The sequence below is a fragment of the Taudactylus pleione genome, unplaced genomic scaffold (genome assembly GCF_031769625.1).
Source record: "Taudactylus pleione unplaced genomic scaffold, aTauple2 ptg000036l, whole genome shotgun sequence".
Taxonomy (NCBI): Eukaryota; Metazoa; Chordata; class Amphibia; order Anura; family Myobatrachidae; genus Taudactylus; species Taudactylus pleione.
In genome coordinates, this window is record NW_028284438.1 from 6,568,383 (window position 1) to 6,592,060 (window position 23,678).

At 41.9% G+C, this 23,678-nt stretch overlaps 1 protein-coding gene across 5 annotated transcripts in view; it reads right to left on the reverse strand.

Moving 5' to 3' along the window:
* Positions 1 to 23,678, reverse strand: part of PRDM5 (PR/SET domain 5) — a 261,584-nt gene that overhangs the window by 85,214 nt on the left and 152,692 nt on the right. For 4 of the 5 annotated variants that reach the window (XM_088452227.1, XM_088452225.1, XM_088452226.1 and 1 more), the window contains one exon: positions 1,979 to 2,064. The exons of the other annotated variant lie outside the window; for it this stretch is intronic. In XM_088452227.1, coding sequence (XP_088308353.1) covers positions 1,979 to 2,064 — 86 coding nt within the window. The remainder of the gene's footprint in view (positions 1 to 1,978; positions 2,065 to 23,678) is intronic. 5 annotated transcript variants of the gene reach the window in all.

Genomic DNA, 23,678 nt, shown 5'->3' on the forward strand with positions numbered 1-23,678 from the left:
CAGTCGGGAAGCCGGCTGTCGGTATTAAGGCAGCCGGCTTCCCAATTGTATACCATATCAATATATGCATCCAGTTTTTCTGCATAATGTTTACATAGAGTAAAAAATGATATGGATATCTATATTCATCTTATTCTTACTTATTATATCATAGCTATTATTAATATTTAGGAGTCTTTTAAAGAGCCAAATAATATGGGTTGTGTCTCTATTGTTGCATGGGAATTATTGGATTTAAAGGGGCTATTTATTGAATACATTTATTAAACACATTTATTCCCCATAAAATATAATTTCTTAACATCACATATTTCTGTAATAAGAAATTATTTTCTCTGCAAATGTATGAATAATATTCTGCCGGAACAGCGGCTATAATAAGAGGCGGTCATGGACAGGAGTCTGTAGTAAAGTGATAGCAATCACTATCATTTTAATGTCAGGTCCTGACAGTGCACATAGGTGCCCATTAGACCACGCATGTAGCAAAAAAATTGCTATGACGGAGGGAGAGGAGCCTACCAGCAATGCTCTCTCCAGAGAACCAGAATGGACATGCTAACTTTTTTGGATGATCGGAATTCATACACACTACACAATGTCCAGATTATTGTCTTATCAGTTTGGAGAAATGTCGTGCAGCAGGTCAGATCCAATCATCTTATTCAACTGCTTTTGGAATGTTAATTGGCACCGAGCTACTTATAAACTCTGAGATTATCGAAGCCAACTGGACAGATTATTTTATAGTGTGCACCTATCTTAAGAAACAGTCTGGGAAGACACAAGGAAGAAGGGTGACCATGGGCTACAAAATAATATGGCTGTATATTTAAAGTTAAATCATCCTTTCTCAGTTATGTATTCCTGTATGTGAGCATCCTCATCTATTGTTAATTGTTTAGGAAACTTAGAATCACTCTTATTTGTATGTTTATCGGGATCATTGTTTGCATAAAAATAATTATTAACAAAACCATGGTCACAGGTAATATTATATCACCCTGTATAGGGCTCTATTTATAAAGATATATCTGTCAAATGTTGATTTTATTGCATCGCATTGTATTGTTGTGATGTTATGTAGTAACACAGACTGTTTTCCAACAGAGAGTATGTACAGACAGAAGAGCCTGTGCACACGCAGTTAACTTTGGAATCTGTCAATAAGGTCGCACATGACCATTAAACAATGACCTATCATCAGTACTGCACATGGTCATCACGTTAATCGCACATGCTCAGTAATAATTTGGCCCAGTAGGTACAGCTTAGCGTCAGCCTGATATGGTGTTATGGTGGGTACACACTGCACGATATGCTCCCTGAGCGATATCGTGTAGTGTGTCCCCGGCAGGCTGTGCTCAATGTCGTTCATGACATTGAGCACAGCCGCTGAACGACATCATTAACGATATCGTTCAGCGCCGGGCTCTCTCCCCCATTCCCTGACATGCAGCAACCTGACGAGGTCGTCAGGTTGTGCTGCATGTTCAGGCGATGGACAATGTCGGAAACGACCAGCGGGAGTGCGCATCGCTGGTTGTTTCCGACATAAAAGTGCACGATTTGTGCACGATTACTGAGCGACTGCACGATTACGATGTCAGTAATATCGCCCAGTGTGTACCCACCATTATGCTTTTTTCTAGAGGTAGTCTATGGGCAGTGGTGGAGGGGGAGAGCCGGGCAGCTGCAATGAATACTAAATGGCACCTTTTTATTTTAGAATTTAAAATTTTTCTAACTATGACATAGAAACAGGAAGAAATCAGTGAAATTATTTCAGAATTGAATTAAGTAGGCGACTGCGAACTTATCCAGGGTATTGAAACTACTGAAAGTCTTGTATCAACGTGTAACATTATGTGAGTACTGATACCTTTCTCTTAGTATTGGTAGCACGGATTGTTACATATAAAACTTTAAATTTACAATTTGTCTTTGTGACTTTTACTGAATATGATTCATAACTTACCCTTGTGTGTGTCCGAATGTGCATCTTTAAGCCGTCATTCTTACTGAAAGCTTTGTCACAGTAAGGACACTGGTAGGGGCGCTCACCTGCAAACAAGATAAGTATCACAATCACCATGTGCTCTCCGAGGATAGAAAACACTGCCCCGACACATCAGGAAAGCACAGCATGACTATGTCAAAAGAGGCACATTCTTCCAGTCCGAGGTTCATGTTCATTTACGAAAAGAGTCAAAAAAGAGAGCGGAGATCTGAGCTTTCAAAAACTTCACATAAAGAACAAAAGAGCGCACTGGATACATGCTGGGCTGGATCAAAGCTCTACCTCTCACTGCCTGATGTTTTCTAACAACATATGAATGCATGCAGAGATATGCTTGGCAAATATGACAGTCCAGTTAATGAGTGAATTATGAACCATTTTGTTGTGGCTGCTAGTTATTTTTTTTTTCTTTTTCAGTTTACTGCTTTGATACACACCATTCTTAAAGAGTGCTGCCATCACTACACATCTGTTGAACATTTCTACCATCTGGATTTAAACCATCGCATTTAATTACTATAATCAAATTCTCCTCCTGCACTATATTTAACAAACATTGTACACTTACTTGGAGACGTTGCTAGATACATTTATGCATTAAAAAACAATTATCTATTATGCCCCATTTTCACATTTCTGTATGCAACATAGGATAATACTATTATTTTTCTTGCTACTTTCCCTTAAAAGCATAAAAAATGGGTGGTTCTAGATTAAACAGATCCAAGCAATACTAACATAAATGTCAGTGGACCTGAGGAGAGGTTCAAAGCACCATTTATCCAATCTAAGGTGTTTATGTCCCGCAGTTCAGATCTGGATAACCCTTGCACAGTGCGAGTCCTTGAATGTCAATTCCTGGTAAATACAAATTGTTGGTTGGAATCTAGTAAGGTCAAGGAATGTTCTGATGAATGCAGGCACCTGGGAATTTCCAATCTAAATCATGAAGATGATTTATAGTATTGCCATAGCTAATTATTCCTAAAAACAAAGTGTACACAGGCTGTTTTTAATTTTATTTTTATCATATTGCTAACATTTATAGCTTATGACTTTAAAAACTCAAATTGAAAAATATAAGAATAGCATGTGTACATGTAGAAAGTAATATAACAGAACAACTAAATAAGCATTTACAGGCACATTATAATTTCATATACAATATATTTGTGTATTCCTGTAATATGTAGGAAGAATCATAAAAAGCTATGTATTAACTTAAAACAAGTTATTAAAACAAACAAACAGGTAACAAGTGTTTGAGGTGGCTATTAATACACATTATACTTTACAGTCATAAAAATGGGACTTTTGATTTGTGGTTTAATAGTAGCTTACCGCAAATCATTTATCTATAAACTAAATTGAAATCATGAGCCAAAAGACAATACAGGTACACCACCGATTTTCCAGCAACTTATGGTGCAGGCACCTCTGTTAATCCAAATGACAAATTTCCCAAGCTTGGCCACCGGCATCACTTTGTCGCTGCACAGGCAGCTGTGTCGCAGTGACACAGTCTGACCTGACTGCTGCCGGAGCCATTTGGAATGGGAGGAGATAAAGGGCTACACAGCACCCAGGAGGCCAAAGAAGATACCTGGCATTGCAAGTGACCAGTGAGATCATGTGTGGTTGATGGCCAGGTCACAGTGGGGTCAGGCTGGAATCAGTCAGGTTTGGGAAATAAGTGCCCCTCCAGCTGTTGTTGAACTACAAATCCCAGCATGCCTTGCAGCAGTTTCAGCATGGCCAAATAGCAAAACTGTGGCAAGGCATGCCGAGATGTGTAGTTCTACAACAGCTGGGTGGCCGCTAATTGCCCACCCCTAGCGCTAGATAGAAGCGGCTGTGGCTGATTAGAGCCACAACCGCCGCCAGCACCATGTAAAAGAGGGTCCTCGATTTTTATGTTTAACAGACTCAGTGGTGCCCTGCAGGTGTATTACCCAACGTGACCACTGTTAGTTCAGCAAAACTGATAATCCGGCAGGATGCTGGTAAATTGGGGTGTACCTGTATTACATCCCATCAGAAAACATCTCTATATACTACTTAAGGCAGGGGTGGGCAATAAGAGTCCTTCCAGCTGCTGTGGGACTACACATCCCAGCCTGCCCTGCCACAATTTTGCTATCAGGGCATGCTAAAACTATGACAGGGCATGCTGGGATGTGTAGTTCAATAGCAGCTGAAGGGCTGCTTATTGTCAACCCTTGACTTATGGCCACAGAACCAGGATAGTTAAATCATAGCACTATGTCAAAGAGTACTTGAAAATGATACTTAAAGTATATCCTAACAATGTAAACTTTGGATCTCTCTAGCTGGCCTGCTGAATAATGTCTATTATTATATTGGGTCAATGAATGGGAAAACACTGTTGCAGAAACATTCTCTTCTGTAAAAGTGTTAATGGCCTCTTAACAGATGAATTAACAGGACAATTTAGCATTGAAATCATCTCAGGACAGCACAAACAATAGGAGGCTGCCCCATTGAAACCTCCTTCACTGCTTGCTTAGCACAGCATTAAAGGAGCTTCTTATACTATGCTTGCGCGACCATGCAGTTGGGAAGGGATCCGAAGAGATCCCTCTATAGCAAAACTGTAGCCTATAAGCTAAAGGGGTCTATTTACTAAGCAGTGTTAGGAGAAGTGAAAAGTGATAAGGTACCAGCCAATCAGCTCCTTACTGCCATTTCACAGGCTGTGTTTGAAAAATGACAGTTAGGAGGTGATTGGCTGACACCTTTTCACTCTTCACTTTTCACTTCTCCTAACACTGCTTAGTAAATAGACCCCACAGTGTCTAACGCTATCAGAAGACGGCATTAGATATCATGGCCAAGCTATATTGCCAAGACAGCTGTTCCCAATGAGAATTAGGGAAACTGCGGTTTTCAGAGTTAGTTTGCCTCAGTGATATCTCCTGCTTTAGACTTCTCTTAAAAAGGCATGACACTTGAAACTGCCATAATTATACAGGAACTGATGTTTCCATGACTTTAAATCTGGACTGTCATACAAAATCTGGTCAGTGAAGTACGTATAGTATATCATACAGATAAGTATTACTATACATTGCATTAGCTTGTCAACGGCAAACGCAGGATTTCTACAGAGCAGCTTCCAAATTTTACAGTGAGTGTGGCAGGTCTATGAACAGTATAAATAGCACTTAAGTTATATTCAGCCTCTTAAAAACATGCAGTGTATGCAATATATTAGTCTCATACAGGGCCAGTGATCACAGAAAGTTGTTAGATGTAAAAAAATGTCTTTGCAGATGTGAGAACCACTTCACAATCCAAGTTCCCCACTCTGCAGTGCCCTGGAGCCAGTCTGGGAGACTGAGGGAGTGGCAGAAGAACCCAGCACCAGCCCTGGACATATATGAACACTCATTATACACTGTATAGTATATGTAATACAGAACACTAATTAACACTGTAAATACTGTACTTTCTGTTTCAATGATATAGCTGTAGTAAAATTGTATTATTATACACTACTACTATTGTGAGCATGATTTGAGACACTGGCCGAGGGAAGGGGGGATATCCAGGTAACTGGATATCCCTCCTGTGTTTGCCTATGCTAGTTCTACTTAACAAAGAACCAAGAACAAAGAAACTTGGTCAGAATTAATAATATATGGACAGCTAATACCCCTTTCACACTGCCATCAAATAACCCAGGTTACTGCACAGTGTAGAAGGGTCCAGTTGAAATAACGCAGGTCGAGCGACCCGGCATTTCAACCTGGGTAACGAGCAGGGGCTGAACATGAGTTCAATCCAGCTTGCGGTGCGGTGTGAATGGGTAACCGGGGTCCATTCACTGCATATAGAGAGCCGGCGCTTGGAGATGATCTCATCTTCAAGCACCGGCTCAGCAGCGATGGCGGTGACGTTGACGACCAGGTATTATTGCCGGGTCGGGCCACCAGTCTGAAAGGGGTCTCAGGCAGGTTGCTCCCGGGATCAACACGTATTCAAATCCAGGTGCGACCTGCCAGTAGCGATGTGAAAGGGGTATATAAGTCACATATGCATCAATGAGATTACAGTATACAGTCAGGTGCATAAATATTGGGACATTGACAGAATTTTAATATTTTGGCCTCTATTCACCACCACAATGGCTTTGAAATGAAACAAACAAGATGTGCTTTAACTGCAGACTTTCAGATTTAATTTGAGGGTAATTACATCCAAATCAGGTGAACGGTGTAGGAAGGCCAAAATATGAAAATTCTGTCAATGTCCCAATATTTATGCACCTGACTGTATATGGGCAAGCAAATTCTCTCCTCGAGTAGGAGTGGAGATGTATTGATTACATTTTGCCATAATCGACTTCAATTTTGCATGGGTAAGGTCCCCGGATACTATGAATGCCCCATTCGTATAGTTAGTTTGCTAATTCATGTAAGATATCCAAGGCAGTTTCCACGTGATCTTATGGTTGGATATAAACTGAAACCACAACCACCACTGAAATTTCCCATGGCAAGTAAAAGTACCTACATTTAAGCAGGGACTATTCCACATCAGTCGAACAGAAAAACTCAATGAAGGCAGCATCTGAACACCACTTGTTATTAACATGAGTACATAGGCCTCCACCTGAGTTTACCGGACTCCTCAGTTCTATCTGTTCTGAAGAAGGTCCTATCAGCAAATTGAACAGCAGTATCTGAAAATGTGCTGCTCGGCCAAGTCTCTGTAAAAATAATGACTGAGCAATCTCTGTGGAGTTTCTAGATGGCCATTGTAGGCTGTATTTCATCTAGTTTTTTGGAAGGGACTGAACATCTCATTCCAACAAACTAGGAAACGGGGGTCTAAAGGGATAAAGACTCAGCCTGACCTTAACTACAGATCTTTTTCCCCTCTTTTCCTTCCACTTCTTCTGAAGGTTCAGTTTCCATTTGGCTCCTCAACAGACAGGTTCACTGAGTGCTGTTTGCTTCCAACCCGTCTATCTCCCCTCGCTTCACATGCACGAACCATCAGGCCTCTGGCCCAGACTGGATTCCATGCAAGATTTTGAGAGAATGTTCTGTTTAATTGGTGAATATTTTTACAGGGATTTTTTTCACTTGAACTATTTATTATACCGAAATGTTTTAAATCAACAATAATTGTTCCTGCATCCAAAAGTAGTAAGGCCTGCAAGCCAAATGACTATCGCTCAATAACATTGACATTACATACTGTGTAAGAGAAGAGTTTTGAGTAACTGGTGATGAGTCATATTAAATCCCGGGACTGACTGTAGAAGGTGCCCATACAATCTAGATTTCATCTCCAGACAGAGACGGGGGCTCCTAGAATAGCAGCTTGACCATTCACCAGGCTGTCACCATCTATCCGAAGCTAAGTGCAGTGTTAATACTTTGAATAGTTTATGTGTAATAAACATTTTTTTGCTGGGATATTTGTTTGTGTGGATTGATTAACTCCATGTATCCAAAATGTACCTGGTTTCACCAGGAACAATGGATTTTAGACTTTTTGATAAACAGGCCACAATCTGTTAGAATGGGTAATCGCTCATCAAGCAAGATTGGAATGAGCCCAGGGATATGTGTTAAACCCCTTGTACTCTTTGTTCACTTATGATTGTGCTCCAGTTTCTGATTCAAATAAAATGAAATCATTTTGCAGATGATATTGCAATTGTAGGTCTGATCTGGGAAAATGCTGAGACTGGCTAAAGGACTGAAGTACCTAGGTTGTGAAAATGTGAAAAAAAACAAACAAAAGAGATTATTTAGAATTTTAGGAGATTTAGGAGGCTGCCTCTCTAACTGGTAGTCTTAGATAGTCTGGCTGTTGAGGTTGTGGAGTCTTTTAAATTTTTAGGAATAAATATTTCTTCAATCGATTTGACATAACCACACTTAGGGCCCGATTCAGAGATGTACACTTATGCAGCCGCGCTCTCAATAGCGGAAATATGCAAATGCTAATCTCAGCTCCATGGTCTGTGCAACTGCAATGGAGGTTGTATACAATTCAACATGGACGCAACATCGGTCGCACCATCAGCATTTGCGGTAGCCTAAGATCTATCTATCTTAGCTCTGCTCCTCATATCCCACTAAACATGGCCTCTTAAACTGTGGATTTGCAATTGGGTACACAGCGGCGTTCCCAGAGCGCCTTTGACACTCCCATAAAATGCCCATTAAATGGCCCTTTTTTCAATCACTTTAGGTCCCCTCCCAGTCTCCACCAAGAAATGCCCAGGGATCACAAACCCCTTTGCAAGTATTAGCAATCCCGTCCCCAAATGCAAATGACATTGGACACTAGGGTTTGGCGGGTGCAGTAACAATATCCCAGACTTTTGGCACATGCGCATAATCAAAAAATCACTTAACTGCATACAACATTGTCATTGCGTCCATCTCTGAATCAGGCCCTCAGTCTGAGGTGAAAAAAGCCCATCAGCACCTTTTTTCGAAGAAAAATGTGGGCATCGGGAATTGTAGGGATATTATAGTACATTTTTATGGCTGTATTATAGAGAATGTACTGACTTACAGCCTTGTTGTGTGTTTGGGAACTGCACAGTGACTGAGCTGGAAGCTTTGGAGAGAGTGGTTAGGATCACAGAGTGTATCATTAGGCTAAAATTGGCAAGTATTGTGGAAATTTATGAAAATTGGATTTTAAGGGAGGCATATGGAATACTTATTGATATGTCCCATCCAAATTATGGCTTATCTAATATGCTGCCCTTAAATAGACGTTATAGGTCAATATGTCATACCAGTCCATTAAAAAGTTTCTTTTCAACCGCAGTGCACTGGTTTTTAGGTACAAATTTTTGTAGACGACTTGCACATGTGTTTCATTAGCAGTTCATGTACTGTGGATTTGTTAATGACAATTAAGCTATTGATAATTTGAATACAGAATTGATGGGTCAAGGGGAGACAGGGGAACTAAGCAAACTGCTGTTAAGGATAGTGCTGAGAGGAGAAAACAAGGGAGTAGGGTCTTCCTGAGCGAGTTTAGAGTCTAAGAGGGAAAATCGCAACAAGGAGGTTGAAATGGGAACGAGGGTAGGTGGATGGTTAGAGAAGCTGAATATTGAGTTATAAGGAGAGTTTATGGGCTTTTATGAAGTATTAAGGGCTCATTTGAAGGTGTGGAGACTGTCAGGAAGTCAGATAGACTGAGGCAGGGAGTTCCAGATTAGAGGGGCAACACAGGAAAAAAAATCTTAGATGCGGAGTGTAAGGAGGTGATCACACCAGTTTTCCTGCAAGTTCAAAATGTATCACCTGCTAATCCAGACATACAGTAGGCAACCCTTGGCACTAGTGCAACAAGGTGGTGCTTCAGGATGATTGGGATGGCATCTGCAGGGTTATTCCACCTCCCATTACACACACAGTTCCCATGCATGCAGTAGCGTAACTAGGGCTGGGCGAGCAGAGCATGTGCCCTAGGTGCCATGGCAGGCCCAGCAGATGGGAGCTCCGCCGGCCAGGACAGCGTACCAGTTCACCCCGTCCTTCTTATAATGTTGCAGCAATACTGACTCCCCGACAGCCCTCCTCTCATTTCCATCAGCGTGGTGATCTGCGAACTGCAGATGGGTGCTAGTTACATGACGTCCTTCGTACTTTGTGCCGCGTCATTGGCTACTCCCTGCTACATATCAGTGACTGCCAGCAGCGAATAGCCAATCAGGTGGCACAATGTACAGAGGATGTCCTGTAACTAGCAGCCACCTGCACCTGCTGCTCACAGCTTCATCACTAGAGTAACATCTGTATAGTCTAATGGTATCCTCATGTATGGCCATATTCTTATAGTCTGCCAGTCACAGAGCAGAGGGGGCAGGGCCACAGGGGCATTAGCTGCCATACAGCCGGTGCCAGGTAATGTGTTCTGTATATAATATATAACTTATTATATATGGGGGAGGAGACTGTACAGTGATATATGAGGGGAAATAACACATCTCTCAGCACACACTGATATGTGGTATTATTATTATATAGGGGAGAGGGGACCATAAGGTGATATATGAGGGGGAATAACACAGCTCCCAGCACACACTGATATGTGCTATTATTATATAGGGGGGAGAGGACCGTACAGTGATATATGAGAGGGAATAACACAACTCCCAGTGCCATCCCCCACAGACTCATCATTGCGCCTCCGAGCAAGGCACATGGTGCTCGGAGGCATGACTGACCTCCCAGATGGACGAGAAATGGTGGAGTGTCACATTGACATGCCACCATTTTTCAGTGGTCACACTCCTTGTGGCACCATTTTTTTTGGAGCCCCCCCAGTTGGGGGGGCCTCCATTTTTCATCTTGCCCTGGGTGCCAAAAGACACTAGTTACGCCTCTGCATGCACGGCATATATACTCAGAGAAGCCTGGGCCTCTGGTGAGTGAAACCTGCCACAGTTAGTCCTGCTCACAATCAAATGATATTACAAAATATTGAAGCATGTCTTCATCTACAGACTACTGAGAATAGGGAAGCCATTTTTTTTAGTCCATTTATTACATTTGAAAATGTTTGTACATGGTGGAGGCACAATGGATATTGTTTTGGCTTATAATGTTGAAAGTCTGGCACCCACAGATAAAAACCGTTGCCTATCCCTGTGCCAATCTAAGATCATTTGACTGTAGAGGAAACTTTAGAGCTCTATTCTAATTTACACATCATATACTGCTAAACATCAAAGATAAAAATAGTTGTTCCGATACTGGACACAGAATTTTGGATGTTACTGCAGCAAAATGCAAATGTGTCCTTTTGGAGTATATATGAAATCAGATACTTGCACACATAAGGATGAGTGATACAGTTTTAAATCTATATCCCAACTTCTCATGCTGGGTGCACACTGCATGATATATTGTTCAGTGCATCTGCGGGGTGTACACACCACAGAATATATCTGTGAATGACGTCGTCCACAGATATATCGCATCAGCCGTACAGAACAGCAGATGTAATATATCTGAAAGATTTATCATGCACATTTGCCTGTGTGTATAGTCGACCGACCGACCCATTATGCTGGCCACAGGAACCAGTGATGAAGACACCACAACTGGGCGGCAGACATATCGAGCAGCAGATTGGTAAGTGTGATGCTTACCAAATCGGAAACTAGACTGTGTCGGTCAGGTCTGTTCCCCGCATTAGATTATGAAGTATGTTTATTGTGGTGTGGAAAATTAAGTGCTACTTATTTTTAAACATAAAATTGATTTACACAAGTTATCCGGCAAATACTGACATGTTCATGTGCACATACTTTTTCACAATGGACCTTGACCAATACATTCAAGGTAACACATGGTGGAAGAATTAACTTCTCAAGTTTTAGAAAGCAGTATGGTATAAAAGAAGAAATAAATTTACTAAGAATCGAGTTTGCATTCGCGTGCAAGTTTCCCCTGATTTTGCAACTCAGAACTTTACTAAAGGCAAACCCGCGTGCAAAACACGATCTCGCACAGAAATAGGCGGCAAAAGATCAATAGACCTTCCAACTAACCCGCAAGTACTTTCCATAAACAGGAATACAACTCACAGCTTTCCTAAGAATCCATAAAACACTAAGCAAACGCGGAGCAGAATAGAAGTAATCAAAAGACCTGCCTGTGAGCTATGTGTTCTGTCGAAGCACTGCACAGATCAGTGTGATCTGTGCATGCTTTTGTTTGTTACAGTGTAAATAAAAAAAGCATCACCAGCACCGGACATGGTAATGGAAAGTTTTTGGGGAAACGGCAAGGGTTCCTCCGTATTTCCAGTAACCAGCACCTGGCTGAACCAGCTGGAGGGCTTACACTTTAGCAGGGAGACACATAGCGTGGGGTCCCCCTGCCATAATGTGAACCAGCCCCATACTGATCTGTGCAGTTCTCAGTGGAGTCTATTTAGAAGGACCAATACAACTGACCTCGCACATGATACAACACAATCAGTATCAACATCAGATCAAAATAGACAGGCAAACATGATTCTTGAGTAATTTTGGTTACAAAAAAACACATGCGAATACCAGTGATGTCCATTATGTTTATTCTAGGCCAAAAACAATTCTTGGTAAATTTACTCCCAGTAATGAATTTGTGGAAAAAAGACAAATGAGTATTGGTCATTCATTATAACCTAATGTTTTATTGAAGGCATTTGTCAATATCAATAGATACCACAAATTGAGCAAAAATAAAAGTCTACTTTATTCTAGTGATAAACAGGATACATTCTGCCATTACCACACAAAGGCTATGTAGTCCAACACATATGCATGAGCAATGCATTATGTCCATAAGATCAATGCACATATAAATTATTTTTTTATTGCCAACTTTTGGGGTTGGTTACAGATAACAATTCAATAATAGTGGCTGGCAAGTAGAATTTTGGAGCAATATTTGTTGTTGAGCATATAAATTTATGATGAGTTTCCTGCCTTGTTAGCACCACCTGGAGACTATACAAGAGCAGGAGGCCCAGCTGAAAACCCACTACAGCTGTAAAATATTGTTGCTGTTATCTCCTATCTGCTGATATGATAAGCAAGATTGATATGTACAAATTGTTAATCCTTTATGCCAATTTTGTTTAGTATTAACAAAGAGGAAATCTAAAAACTTTAATTATGAACATATATATATATATATATATATATATATACACACTGTATGTATATATATACATATATATATATATATATATATATATATATATATTAGCTGATGTCTCCATATATTAGCTGATGTCTCCATCTCACCGCTCCAGTAACACATTAATCCTTCACCTCTATAGTAATGCATTACTGCTATAGTAAGACATTACCCTCCCTCACCTGTGTACCACACATTCTGTAGTAACACATTATCCTCACTCACCTCTGTAGTAAAACATTTCCCTCACTTGCCCATGTTGTAACACATTCCACATTCCTCTCCCTCACCTGTGTAGCAATACAATCCCTCCCTCACACCTATAGGTACACATTACCCTCACTCACACCTGTAGTAACTTATTCCCCTCCCCACACCAATAGTAACTTATTCCTCTGGAGTAACACATTCCCCTTCCTCACCTATGTAGCAGCACATTACCCCCGCTCACCCCTTTAGTAACACATTCCCCTCCCTTACCTCTGTAGGAACACATTACCCCTGCTCACCCTTGTAGTAACACATTCCCCTCCTTCACCTGTGTAGTAACACACTACCCCCACTATCCCCAGTAGTAACACATTCCCCTCCCTCGCCCTATAGTAACACATTTGACCTTCCCCTCCCTCACCTGTGTAGTAACACATTCCCTCCCTCACCTATGTAGTAACACATTCCCTTCCCTCCCCTCTATAGTAACACACTCCCCTCCCTCATCTGTGTATTAACACATTCCACTCCATCCCCTCTAGAGTAAAACATTGCACTCTCACTGCTGTTGTAACACATTTTCCTCTCTCACCTCTGCAGTAACACATTCCCTTCCCTCACTATTCAAATACAGGAATCACACCAACTGCCAGTGATGGTTGCCAGCACATAGGGTGATAGTTGTACAGGGGGAGGAAACATTTTAGCCCTTCTTAACCCCCTTAGGAGTCAAGTTAAAAAAAATCCCTTCTTAGTGGGCACCTACGTCATCTAAGAACTATTTTCCCCGATTTTCATGTTTCTAGGTCCAGAGGTTTTGGCTGGGCGTTGATGATTCAGTGAGTCAGGACATTTGATTTTATGTATATAGATATACAGTATACATATAAAACCATACCCTCTCACGCTGTTGCCAGCAGCCTATTTGCTTTTCTTATTGTAACACTTATCACCCTCTCATTCCCCCCTCTCTTATGAATGTTATTAACACCCTCATGCCTCCTACTTCATTCCCCATCCACATTATTCACTCTCTTTTGCCTGAAACCCAATTGCCCCCTTAGCTACCTCTTGTTGTACTCCTCTGTGTGTTCTTCTTTATTGCTCAGAGAGGAAATACACACTGTTTGATTGCTGCACCTAATTTGGCGGTGCATTCACACAACATTCTGATGCATCAATCTGATACTCAGTGTTACAATCATAAACAGATTTTTGCTGTTGATCACACTATGTAATGACTCCTCCTAAAATACTGTGCTGCAGTCAGATTAGCCCAGTGGTTCCCAAACTGGGTGCAATGGCAACCTTGGGTGCCTTGGGGCACTTGTAGGGGTGCCAGAGTTTGGTGTTACAGGATCAAACAAAATTATGTACAGTGCATGTGATAGGCAAAATGTAGAGATGGTGGCTGCCAATCATAAAATATGGGCGCAAACAGAAGCGCAACTTAATCCACCAATAAACTGAACCTAAGGCCCATTGGCGTATCTATAATGGATGCAGGGTGTGCAGTGCTTACAGGCACCTGGACCCAAGGGGGCCCACACCGCATACTCTGCACACACATTTTATATTTAGCTGTCCAGGGGGCCCACATCGGCGCTGTAGTATCAGCTGAAATACTAGGAAAATGGTGTGGTGCATGTAGAGTAGAGGAGTCTCCAGGACCATGGTGCAGGTGACATGTGACCAGAGACCAGCACATACGCAGCAAACTCTGACACAATGCTGGATGAAAAATAAGCACAGTTGACTTAATTTAATAAGTTTTGCAGAATTTCTTAATAAGAAACATTTTGCCTAGGCATGCCGTGAAAATATGCTTATACACTAGGGTGCCGTGATTCAAGAAAGTTTGGGACCCACTGGATTAGCTTTATTCAAACCATGGTGTAGTGGCTAAAGGACCCCCCCCCCATGTGCACATCTGATTTCCCTTGAAAATATAGCTATATCAATTAACTTAATGTTACTTTTTGTTAACTAATTAAAATATTTTCATAGTTCATGTCATTAACAATATTTTAATCTTCTGATATGCAATTTAAACACCAGTTATCAATTTCGCAGAAATATTTTAAGTGCATTGGCAACCTTTGTTAAAAAAAATTAAATATCAGGAGTTTGGTACTTACTGATAAATCCCTTTCTCCGATTCCATAGGGGACACTGGAGGCTTCATGACAGTGGGGTATAGACGGTGCTAAGTGGGAGCTGGCACTTAAAATTTTAGAAGTGTGACTAGCTCCTCCCCCTGTATATCCCCCTTCTAACCCAATCTTCTGGAGTGGAAACGTCCAGAAGGAATGGCCTCGAATGCCACCATCTATCCCAGGATGCAGACGTGCATCGAATGCAGACGTGCACTGATGCCTGACGATGTCGAAGGACTGTCCTCACCATCTCCTGCATGGAGGCTGCCTTTTCCAGTGGAAGGAAAACCTGCTGACAGACTGAGTGTGTCCAGAAACTGGCAAACCTGGTGATGAGGTCCTGAACCCAAGCGTCTGTACAAGATTCCGTTAATACTTCTTTGAAGTCCCGAAGATGTGCTACCACCCTGGGGTCCACCAGGTGATAGAAAAGCCGGTCATGCACTAGGTTTGGTAGTGGACTTACTCTCCTGTTGAGCAGATGTAGCTACAAATCTGCCACGGCCTCTGGAACCACGGGAAGTAGTAGGTCCTCCTCTGGAGTGACCACGGAAATGACCCGGGGAACGAAAGGACCGAAACGAAGGACCCAAGTAGAGCCTTCTAGGAGGCGGAGCAGCTGATGGAAGATAAGTGGATTTACCCCCAGTAGACTGAGAAATCTACTTATCAAGTTCCGCTCCTAATAAGACACTTCCCTTGAAGGGAAGAGCTACCACAGTTTTTTTTTGTTTCCGCGTCCGCCCGACATTGACGAAGCCAAAGCGCCCTGCGCGCTGAAACCGCCAGAGCTGAAGTTCTGGAGGCGAAATTACAAACATCCTTGGATGCCTGTGTGTTCTGCTAGAGGAATAAGTTCCTCCACTGGGAGCTGGTCTCTCATTCCATCAGCTAACCATTTTGCCCAAATGTCAATAGCTTTGTTAGTCCAGCAGCTTACAATCGCAGGATGCAAGTCACCCCAGCAGCTGTATTAATGGACTTGAGTATTCTCCAGTCTCCTGTGCAATGACTCTTTCAAAGACATGGCTCCAGGGACTGGTAGAATAGACTTTTTAGATAGACGAGAGACCGAAGGATCTACTGTAGGAGGAGTCTCACAAGATTTTCTATTATCTGCAGGAAAAGAATAGGAATATAAAAACCGCTGGGACATCTGAAATTTTTTATCCGGATGTTCCCAAGTTGAAACCAGAAGAGAATCTAGTTCTTCTGAAGTTGGAAAAGAAGTAACCTGCCTTTGCTTTGTTAAAAAGAAAGAAGGCCGTGCAGGCCCCTTTTCCTCATCTTCTATCTGCAATAATTGCAGAAATTAACCATTCTATCCCTTGGGACACAGGCTCAGGTTCCTCCTGGAGCTCCTCAAGCAATATGTTCGCCCTCCTCCTGTGGACACCTGCACACTTTGCGCAGGTAAATTAATTCTGATAAGCCTTAGAGCCCCTTCCAGCCATGGTACATACAATACCCACAAAACAACAGTAAAGTGTAGTGGAGAGGGTTAACAGGTAAAAACTGAGATATGCAGAAGTAGGAGAGAAGGGCAGAAAAGAAGTATCACACTTGCCCCCAAAAAGTGCTTCCAGCAGTGCTGAAAACACTAGGCACTTTAAACAAGTTAATTGAGAATAAGGTAGTTACTGTCTGCCTAAATGCTCTCCTAACCAGCCTAAACCCCACTGTGCACTTATAGGACAGGGCTGGCACTCAGTCTCAGCACAGCATCTGCAGCATACAGTGTCCTCCGTGTAATGGCCGCCAGCACACTTCAGAGAAGCGCTGGGGCCACTGGGAGGAAGGAGCAGGACTCCGGAGTTAGGCTTCGCCCTCTGGCTATGACGCTCATTTCAATGTAGAAAGCATGCTGTGTGAGGGAGACCCCACACAGCAGCTACTGTATGCCATCTGGCTCCGTTAATCGTACCCACTGCTGCTATAAAAGGACCACCTTGAGGCTGTTTAACCTGGCTACCTCGCTAATCGAGGTAGCCAGTGCATACTTACAGACTGCCTGGCTGCCAGTGGCGGTCAGACTAACAGGGGACCTCTCTGCACGCTGCGTGCAGCGGCATGCAGTACCCCCAGAGACAGTGGTCTCTTTTTTAGTCAGAGACCCCAGGCGAACTGCAAGCAGTTGCGAGTGGGTCTCTCTCTGCAGCTTCCAACCAAGCAGACAGGCAGGGGCAGATGCTGCCTGTCATTCCTCATAGCTTGTCAGCTTCAGCGCAGCAGTGATATTATAAACTCTAAAAACCATCTCCTCTTGGGCACAATCTAAGACTGGGCTTGTAGTGGGGTATAGAGGGGGAGGAGCTAGTCACACTTCTAATTAAAGTGCCAGCTCCCAGTTAGCACCGTCTATACCCCACTGTCATGAAGCCTCCAGTGTCCCCAAGTGGATGAAGGAGAAAAAAAAAAGAGAAATAAACACCAGAGTGGGCCATTAGCCTAGATGGAGAAGTGACATGACAGAGGCAAGAAGCAGTAGTTTGAGTAGAAAGATCTGATTTGGAATCCCGTATGAAGGAGACGTTGGGGGTGGTACAGGCTAAGTGGGGAATTACTAAGTAACAGGAAAGGCAGATTAGTATTAACAGACAGTCAAGCTCAAGTTTCCAGGACTGCCTCTTTAGGTTTCATCATTGTTATCTATATCTTGGATTGGACTACTGCTAATAGTACACGGTTGACTGTTTTACTGTAGTTCATTATGATAGCATAGATTCTATTTTCATGACGACTTCAATACTAGGCAATTCCTTGGAGCTTGTTCAGGACCCTACAGCAGTCACTATAAATAATGGGATGCCATTTCTGCCTGGGATGAATCCTACTGGCTTAAACTATAGATCACTATAGTTCAGAAAATAATTAAGCTTTAGGCCTTAAGGTACCTCAGCCTTTGTGTGGGCAGATGATCTGTCAGGTTTGGCGCTTGTAATCACAGGCAATGTGTCAGTCTAACCGATTTAAGACACATTTGAGCCTATTGTACAGATAGAAAGGAGAACATTATGAAATACTGGTGGCAGGATTGACCTGCGCATTATATAGAGCCAGCAAATGTACTACATGCTGAGATTGTGGTGGGACCCTGAAATAGTTTCCTCCAGTAACCAGTAAGGACTTCAGGGGCAGTGGCTTCCCTTGTGAGCGCCTGTATACGCCAATGAGTAAGATGCAGTTCCAGTACCATAGAGGCACTGATGATCCTGAGATCTAATCATATTATGGCATAGGCATAAATACACTATCCTTGATGATGCATAAGCATTATTATTATTACTGCAATTGATTTGTAAGTAATCACAGTCCTTGGCAGTGCAGTGGGGAAAATAGAGCAAGTAAGCAAGTTTTTCTTTTATTTTTTAATTTATTTATTTTTATTTAATTTGATGAATAAAATATATTTTTTGGTACTTTTAGCATGGTCTTGAAATTTGTGCATGTATGTATTTATTTCCTACCTCCATACAGGAAACCCAGCATAATCTGCACCTGTCTAGTTTTAATGTAAAATATACACAATTTTTTAAATATGAAATCCAACATAAAAATCCATTGTCATTTGCAAATGCACACTCACACACAAGTGCAATTAAAGCTCATGCTATTGAAAGCACTAATAAAATGTGCAATTCTTATGCAAATTGGTTCAAACTGGTTAAAACCTAAAGCAATGGGACAAACCATTTTCCTCTAGTAATACGTTTACCATGAACAAAACTTTTATGTCTGGATGTTTTCACGTACTACAAATAGGATGTCTACAAATAGGATTTCAGTTGCTCTCCTAATGAATACAGTGGTTTCTCTCCCACGCTACTATGTGTTTCTGATCAATTCAAGACCATCTCTAAAAGTCTCATGTGCCTGAAAACCTAAGGACAAAGAATCTGTAGGGATAAGAGCTGATGATGGGCAGAAAGGATTGTCTGTTTTCATTAGTCTACGTTAAGGATGGGAAGAGAAGCTGGTGGTCTCTAGACCCCAACACAACAAACATTGTTTTCATTACATCAACTAAAAAAGATTTTGATGACCTCATTCAACATAGAATAACTATGTTCTGAGTGTATGCAACATTTTATGAAGGCAAGAAAAAAAAAAGAACACATTTAAAATAAATAAATAAATAAATAATAATAATAATAATAATAATAATACTTCAAAACAGGGATGGGATATAACTGTTTGGGGTAATATTAGTTTTAAATAAACAGATAGTAGCATCTCTAGATTAAATAAATGTTGTGCCTGCCCCTATCCGTACATTTAGTTTGAAAACCTTTATCATTAAAGTGTGCATAAAAGAACTGTCTGAAAACAGGATTATTTACACATGCGCACATCTCTGCACAGCGTGCAATTACGTCAACACACCGGATCTGGACTTACATGACATCCCAGTCACACCCCTTCAGTCACAAGTGAATGTGAATGAAATGCTTTGTTCCAGAGCATTCCTAGTGCAACAGAATTCTAGATACCATCCACTCTGATTCATTCAACACAGCAGGCCCCTTATGCTGGGTACACACTATAACGACGGATTGGTCAGCAGACCGATCCACCATCAGTGTGGCCAATGGGTAAGCTATAAACACTTACCAATTGGCTGCTCAATATGTCTGGGCTGACATCATAACTGGGTGGGCATTGAAATTTGCTTGTCCAATTGAGATGTCAGTGTCGACGGTCTCTGCGGCAAGTGTTGGCGGTTCGTCCGTACACACAGCCAGGTGCACAAATATTTCTTTCAGCTGTGCTGCAGTGCTGACCTGATATGTCTGTGAACTACATCGTTCACAGACATATCGGGTGCACACACCCGCTGATGCACTCGCGATATATCGTTCGTCAATCCAATGAATGATATATATCGATAAGTGTATATCCAGCATAATTTAGCACTGGTGTGTCAGTAACATCCAGTATGATTTTTATTTCATAGATATCCAAACGATTGTTAATTCTTACATTAATATTATCTCATATCAAAGACAAACATATCTTTCTAACGGTGGAATGATTAAATAATAATAAATTAATATAAAAATAAATCTGATGCTAACCCTACATTTTTGTATGTATTAAATGATGTTGATTTTACCCTTTCCTGTAGCAAATATTAGCTCATTGTGCTTGCTATAATCTAGTTTTCTATGGTTTACACTAATTCTTAACAGAAAGGCCTTTTCCTACAAGTTGTCTCTGATCCCCTAAATTTCCAGCAGAAAAGTACTGCAGAACATCAAGCTAGCAGAGCAGACAAACATGTTTCTCCTATATCTGCAGACACAGCAGTGGGAAGACTCCATGCTGGGAGTAAATGGGTGATGTGAGGAGAAAGGGGAAGAGAAAATATAATGGATATAGTGTCTCCCCACAGCTGACCTTAGAAGTCTTTGAAGGCTAATAAGCCTGAAAGACACTTCAGGAAAAGGGCTCCACTCACAGACAAGACACTTTTACCTGTTAAAAAAACTATTAATCACACCAACAAAAGTTATGTAAAATATTTGACAAAAGAGAGCATGACATCGGATTCTGTGTTCTGAGTTAGAACTTTTACATCTTGCTAGTAAAGCAACAAATCATTCTACCCCATGTGTTTTTGACACATTAATAACATGTGAAAAAAATGCTAATATATGAAAATCCTTAAGTTTTATTTATCATGTATTGATGTAAACAGGTTTTGAAAGAAATAGAGCATGTGGTCTGCTGAAAAATGTTTTCCTATTAAAAGAAAACAGGGACCACGTGTGGCATGGGTCTGAGAACTATTATACATGTCTCTCTGATATGAATCACAAAGTTAATGGGGAATAATGGCCACATCTTTAACATCTTTCATCAGAATGGCAGTAAGGAGAACTATCGTAACTCAATGGATTTGTGAGTTCCTGTGATAAGACTTTGCTTTGATCACCTTACGCCTGTACACAGTCCCCCCACCTCCACTGCCAAAAAGTATTTTCCTAAAATGTACAAAACACAACACAAACTATTTATGGTGATGTAGTCGGTATCCTGGCATGCGGGATAAGATGGTCACAATACCGGCAACGGAATCCCGACAGCGTCGGATCCAGACTCCGGAATCCCGACCACCAGCATCCCGAAGGTAAGTATCGGGGGTTAGGGGGAGGGTTAGGTTGAGGCACTAGGGGGAGGGTTAGGCACTAAGGGGGGACAGTTAGGTTTATGGTGCGGGCAGGGGGGATAGGTTTAGGCACTGGGGGGGAGGTTAGGGTTAGGCACTGGAGAGGGAGGGTTAGGGGTAAGGGTTAGTGTTAGGTTCCTTACCTAATGCTGTTGGAATTTTCACTGTCGGGATGCCGCTGAAGGTATTCTGACTAGTGGCATCCCGACCCCCGGGATCAAATACCCAACCCCTATTTATGCTTTGTCAGTCTTTGTCATTAAACTTGCAGATGGAGAGTATATGGCATATTATATGGCTAAGGGTCTGATTCACAGGTGGAAGCAGTAGTATGTAGTAATACCATGGCCGATGGGCGTCTCATTAAGATGCTCACCGGCAGCAGCAGATGTCTGATGATGTGCTCACAAAGGCACACCATCGAGCGGACATCGGTCACAGCATCAGACTTTTGAGCAAACCTATGGCTGCTCATAATGTCCATCAGTACATAGCCACCAACGTCAGTGGAACTGCATCTTTTGACTCTGTCCCTGACGCCAACACGCCCACCAATCTTCGCCCAGGAACGCCTAGCAGAATCGCATTGACATCAATACAATTCCTATCTAAGTCATCCGGTGGTCACCAACGGGGCGCAGTGCATCTCGGGCACAGGCATGGAAGTAAAACATTTGGCGCAATATTTTACTTGCTCCCACCTAGAAATCACCTCATGTGACTATACATATAACAAAATATCACAGTATATCGTAAGCCTTAATCATTGTTCATTGATAAAGATATAACCCCATCAAACCGGTGATTCATAGTGAAATGAGGGCCTGATTCAGAGCCGGACGCTCTGACCAGAGCGCTCGCTCTGAATCAGGGTCCTCCTCCCTCAACTTGGAGCGGCCTCATGGACGCTCGCATAGCTGTGGGTTACCACCCACATCTATAGCGAGCGTCCATGATGATGGTCGCGATGGCCAAGACCATCGCGACCATCGGGCTTGCGACGAGACCCTGCGGTAGGGTCTCGGTGACCGCAAGCGCTGGAGTGATTTTGGCTCTATCAGAGCCAAAATCACTCCCACTGACATCACTAGTGATGTCAGTGGGGCCGGACCCAGACGGTAGGCGTTCCCATGGGAACGCCTCCGTCTGGCAGCCACGCCCCCGGCACGCCCACCAAAGGGGGCGTGCTGTCAGTCACCATCGACAGCATGCCCCCTTTGGTGCGAGACCCATAACGACGGCTTGGCCGTCGTTATTCGGGTCTCCCGCATGCGCACGATGGAGCTCCCTCCGCAATTCGGCACCATCACAGGACGCTCGCAAGCGGGTCTGAATCAGCCCCTGAGACAGCAGTTATTATGACAATATAAAAATATATACTGCATACTCCTTTTATTTTTAGAATTTATTCATTTGGGAGAACTATGAAATATATAATCAGGTTAAAGTTAACTTTACTTTGAATGTTCACTTAGTGTAATATAAGAAAATATTCACGTAGCAGCAATTTGTCAACAGGTTTTAGTATCAATGTCCCTACCATTAAAATGCCTACAATGTGTCATAAATGTAACGGAGTGGTGATAGAGTATCAACATATTTTATCGAAAGCGACTGTCACAGAAATGCATATGTAGTAGATAACATCTCAGACTAGAGCCCCAGACAAGTGTGTAATGTCAATTTTGCATACTACCTGCGATGACATATCATTGACATAAATTAAGTATGAAGTGTTGAGATGAATGCATGAAAGAAATATGAGCAATATTCCCAACCAGTAATACCTCTGTTAGATAACTGATAACATATCATAATATAATTTACAACATGTCATCACTACGTACAGTATACATATGGTGCACAAAGGTACGAAGCGTGGAACACTCCAAGGACCAAAAACATAATGTATAATGTTTCAGCCCACAGCTTGAGACCTTCATAAAACCAAATGCATAACATACACTTTTCCAAAACTGTAGATAGCATAACAATGTTTTGTCTGGTCACATATGTATTCCTTGCCTCCATATTTTAGCATACAGTATTTGTTAAGAAGTTATGTTTTCAGTTCAAACCCTATTAGACATTCTAGGCCATTTACTATGTGTAACAGAAGCACTGGGCTTGATTCAGAGTTGTATGCAACCCTGATGATAGGTGGAAAGCCGGAGTGGTAGTTTGCTGCAATGCAGCTTCGGTTCCGGTCGCAGTGTTGGGGAAATCACAACACAATTTAGAAAGAAATATATCCTTTTACTGAGGTAGCGCTGCTCAATCAAAAGATTTTTTAATCCAATAAGACGGGATAAATATATACAATTTAAAACATTTAGATAACAGTATTATTGTGGATCAACAGTATCAAAAAATAAAATGTTTTAAATTACCTAATTTGGTCCCTTTGGGACAATAAAAAATGA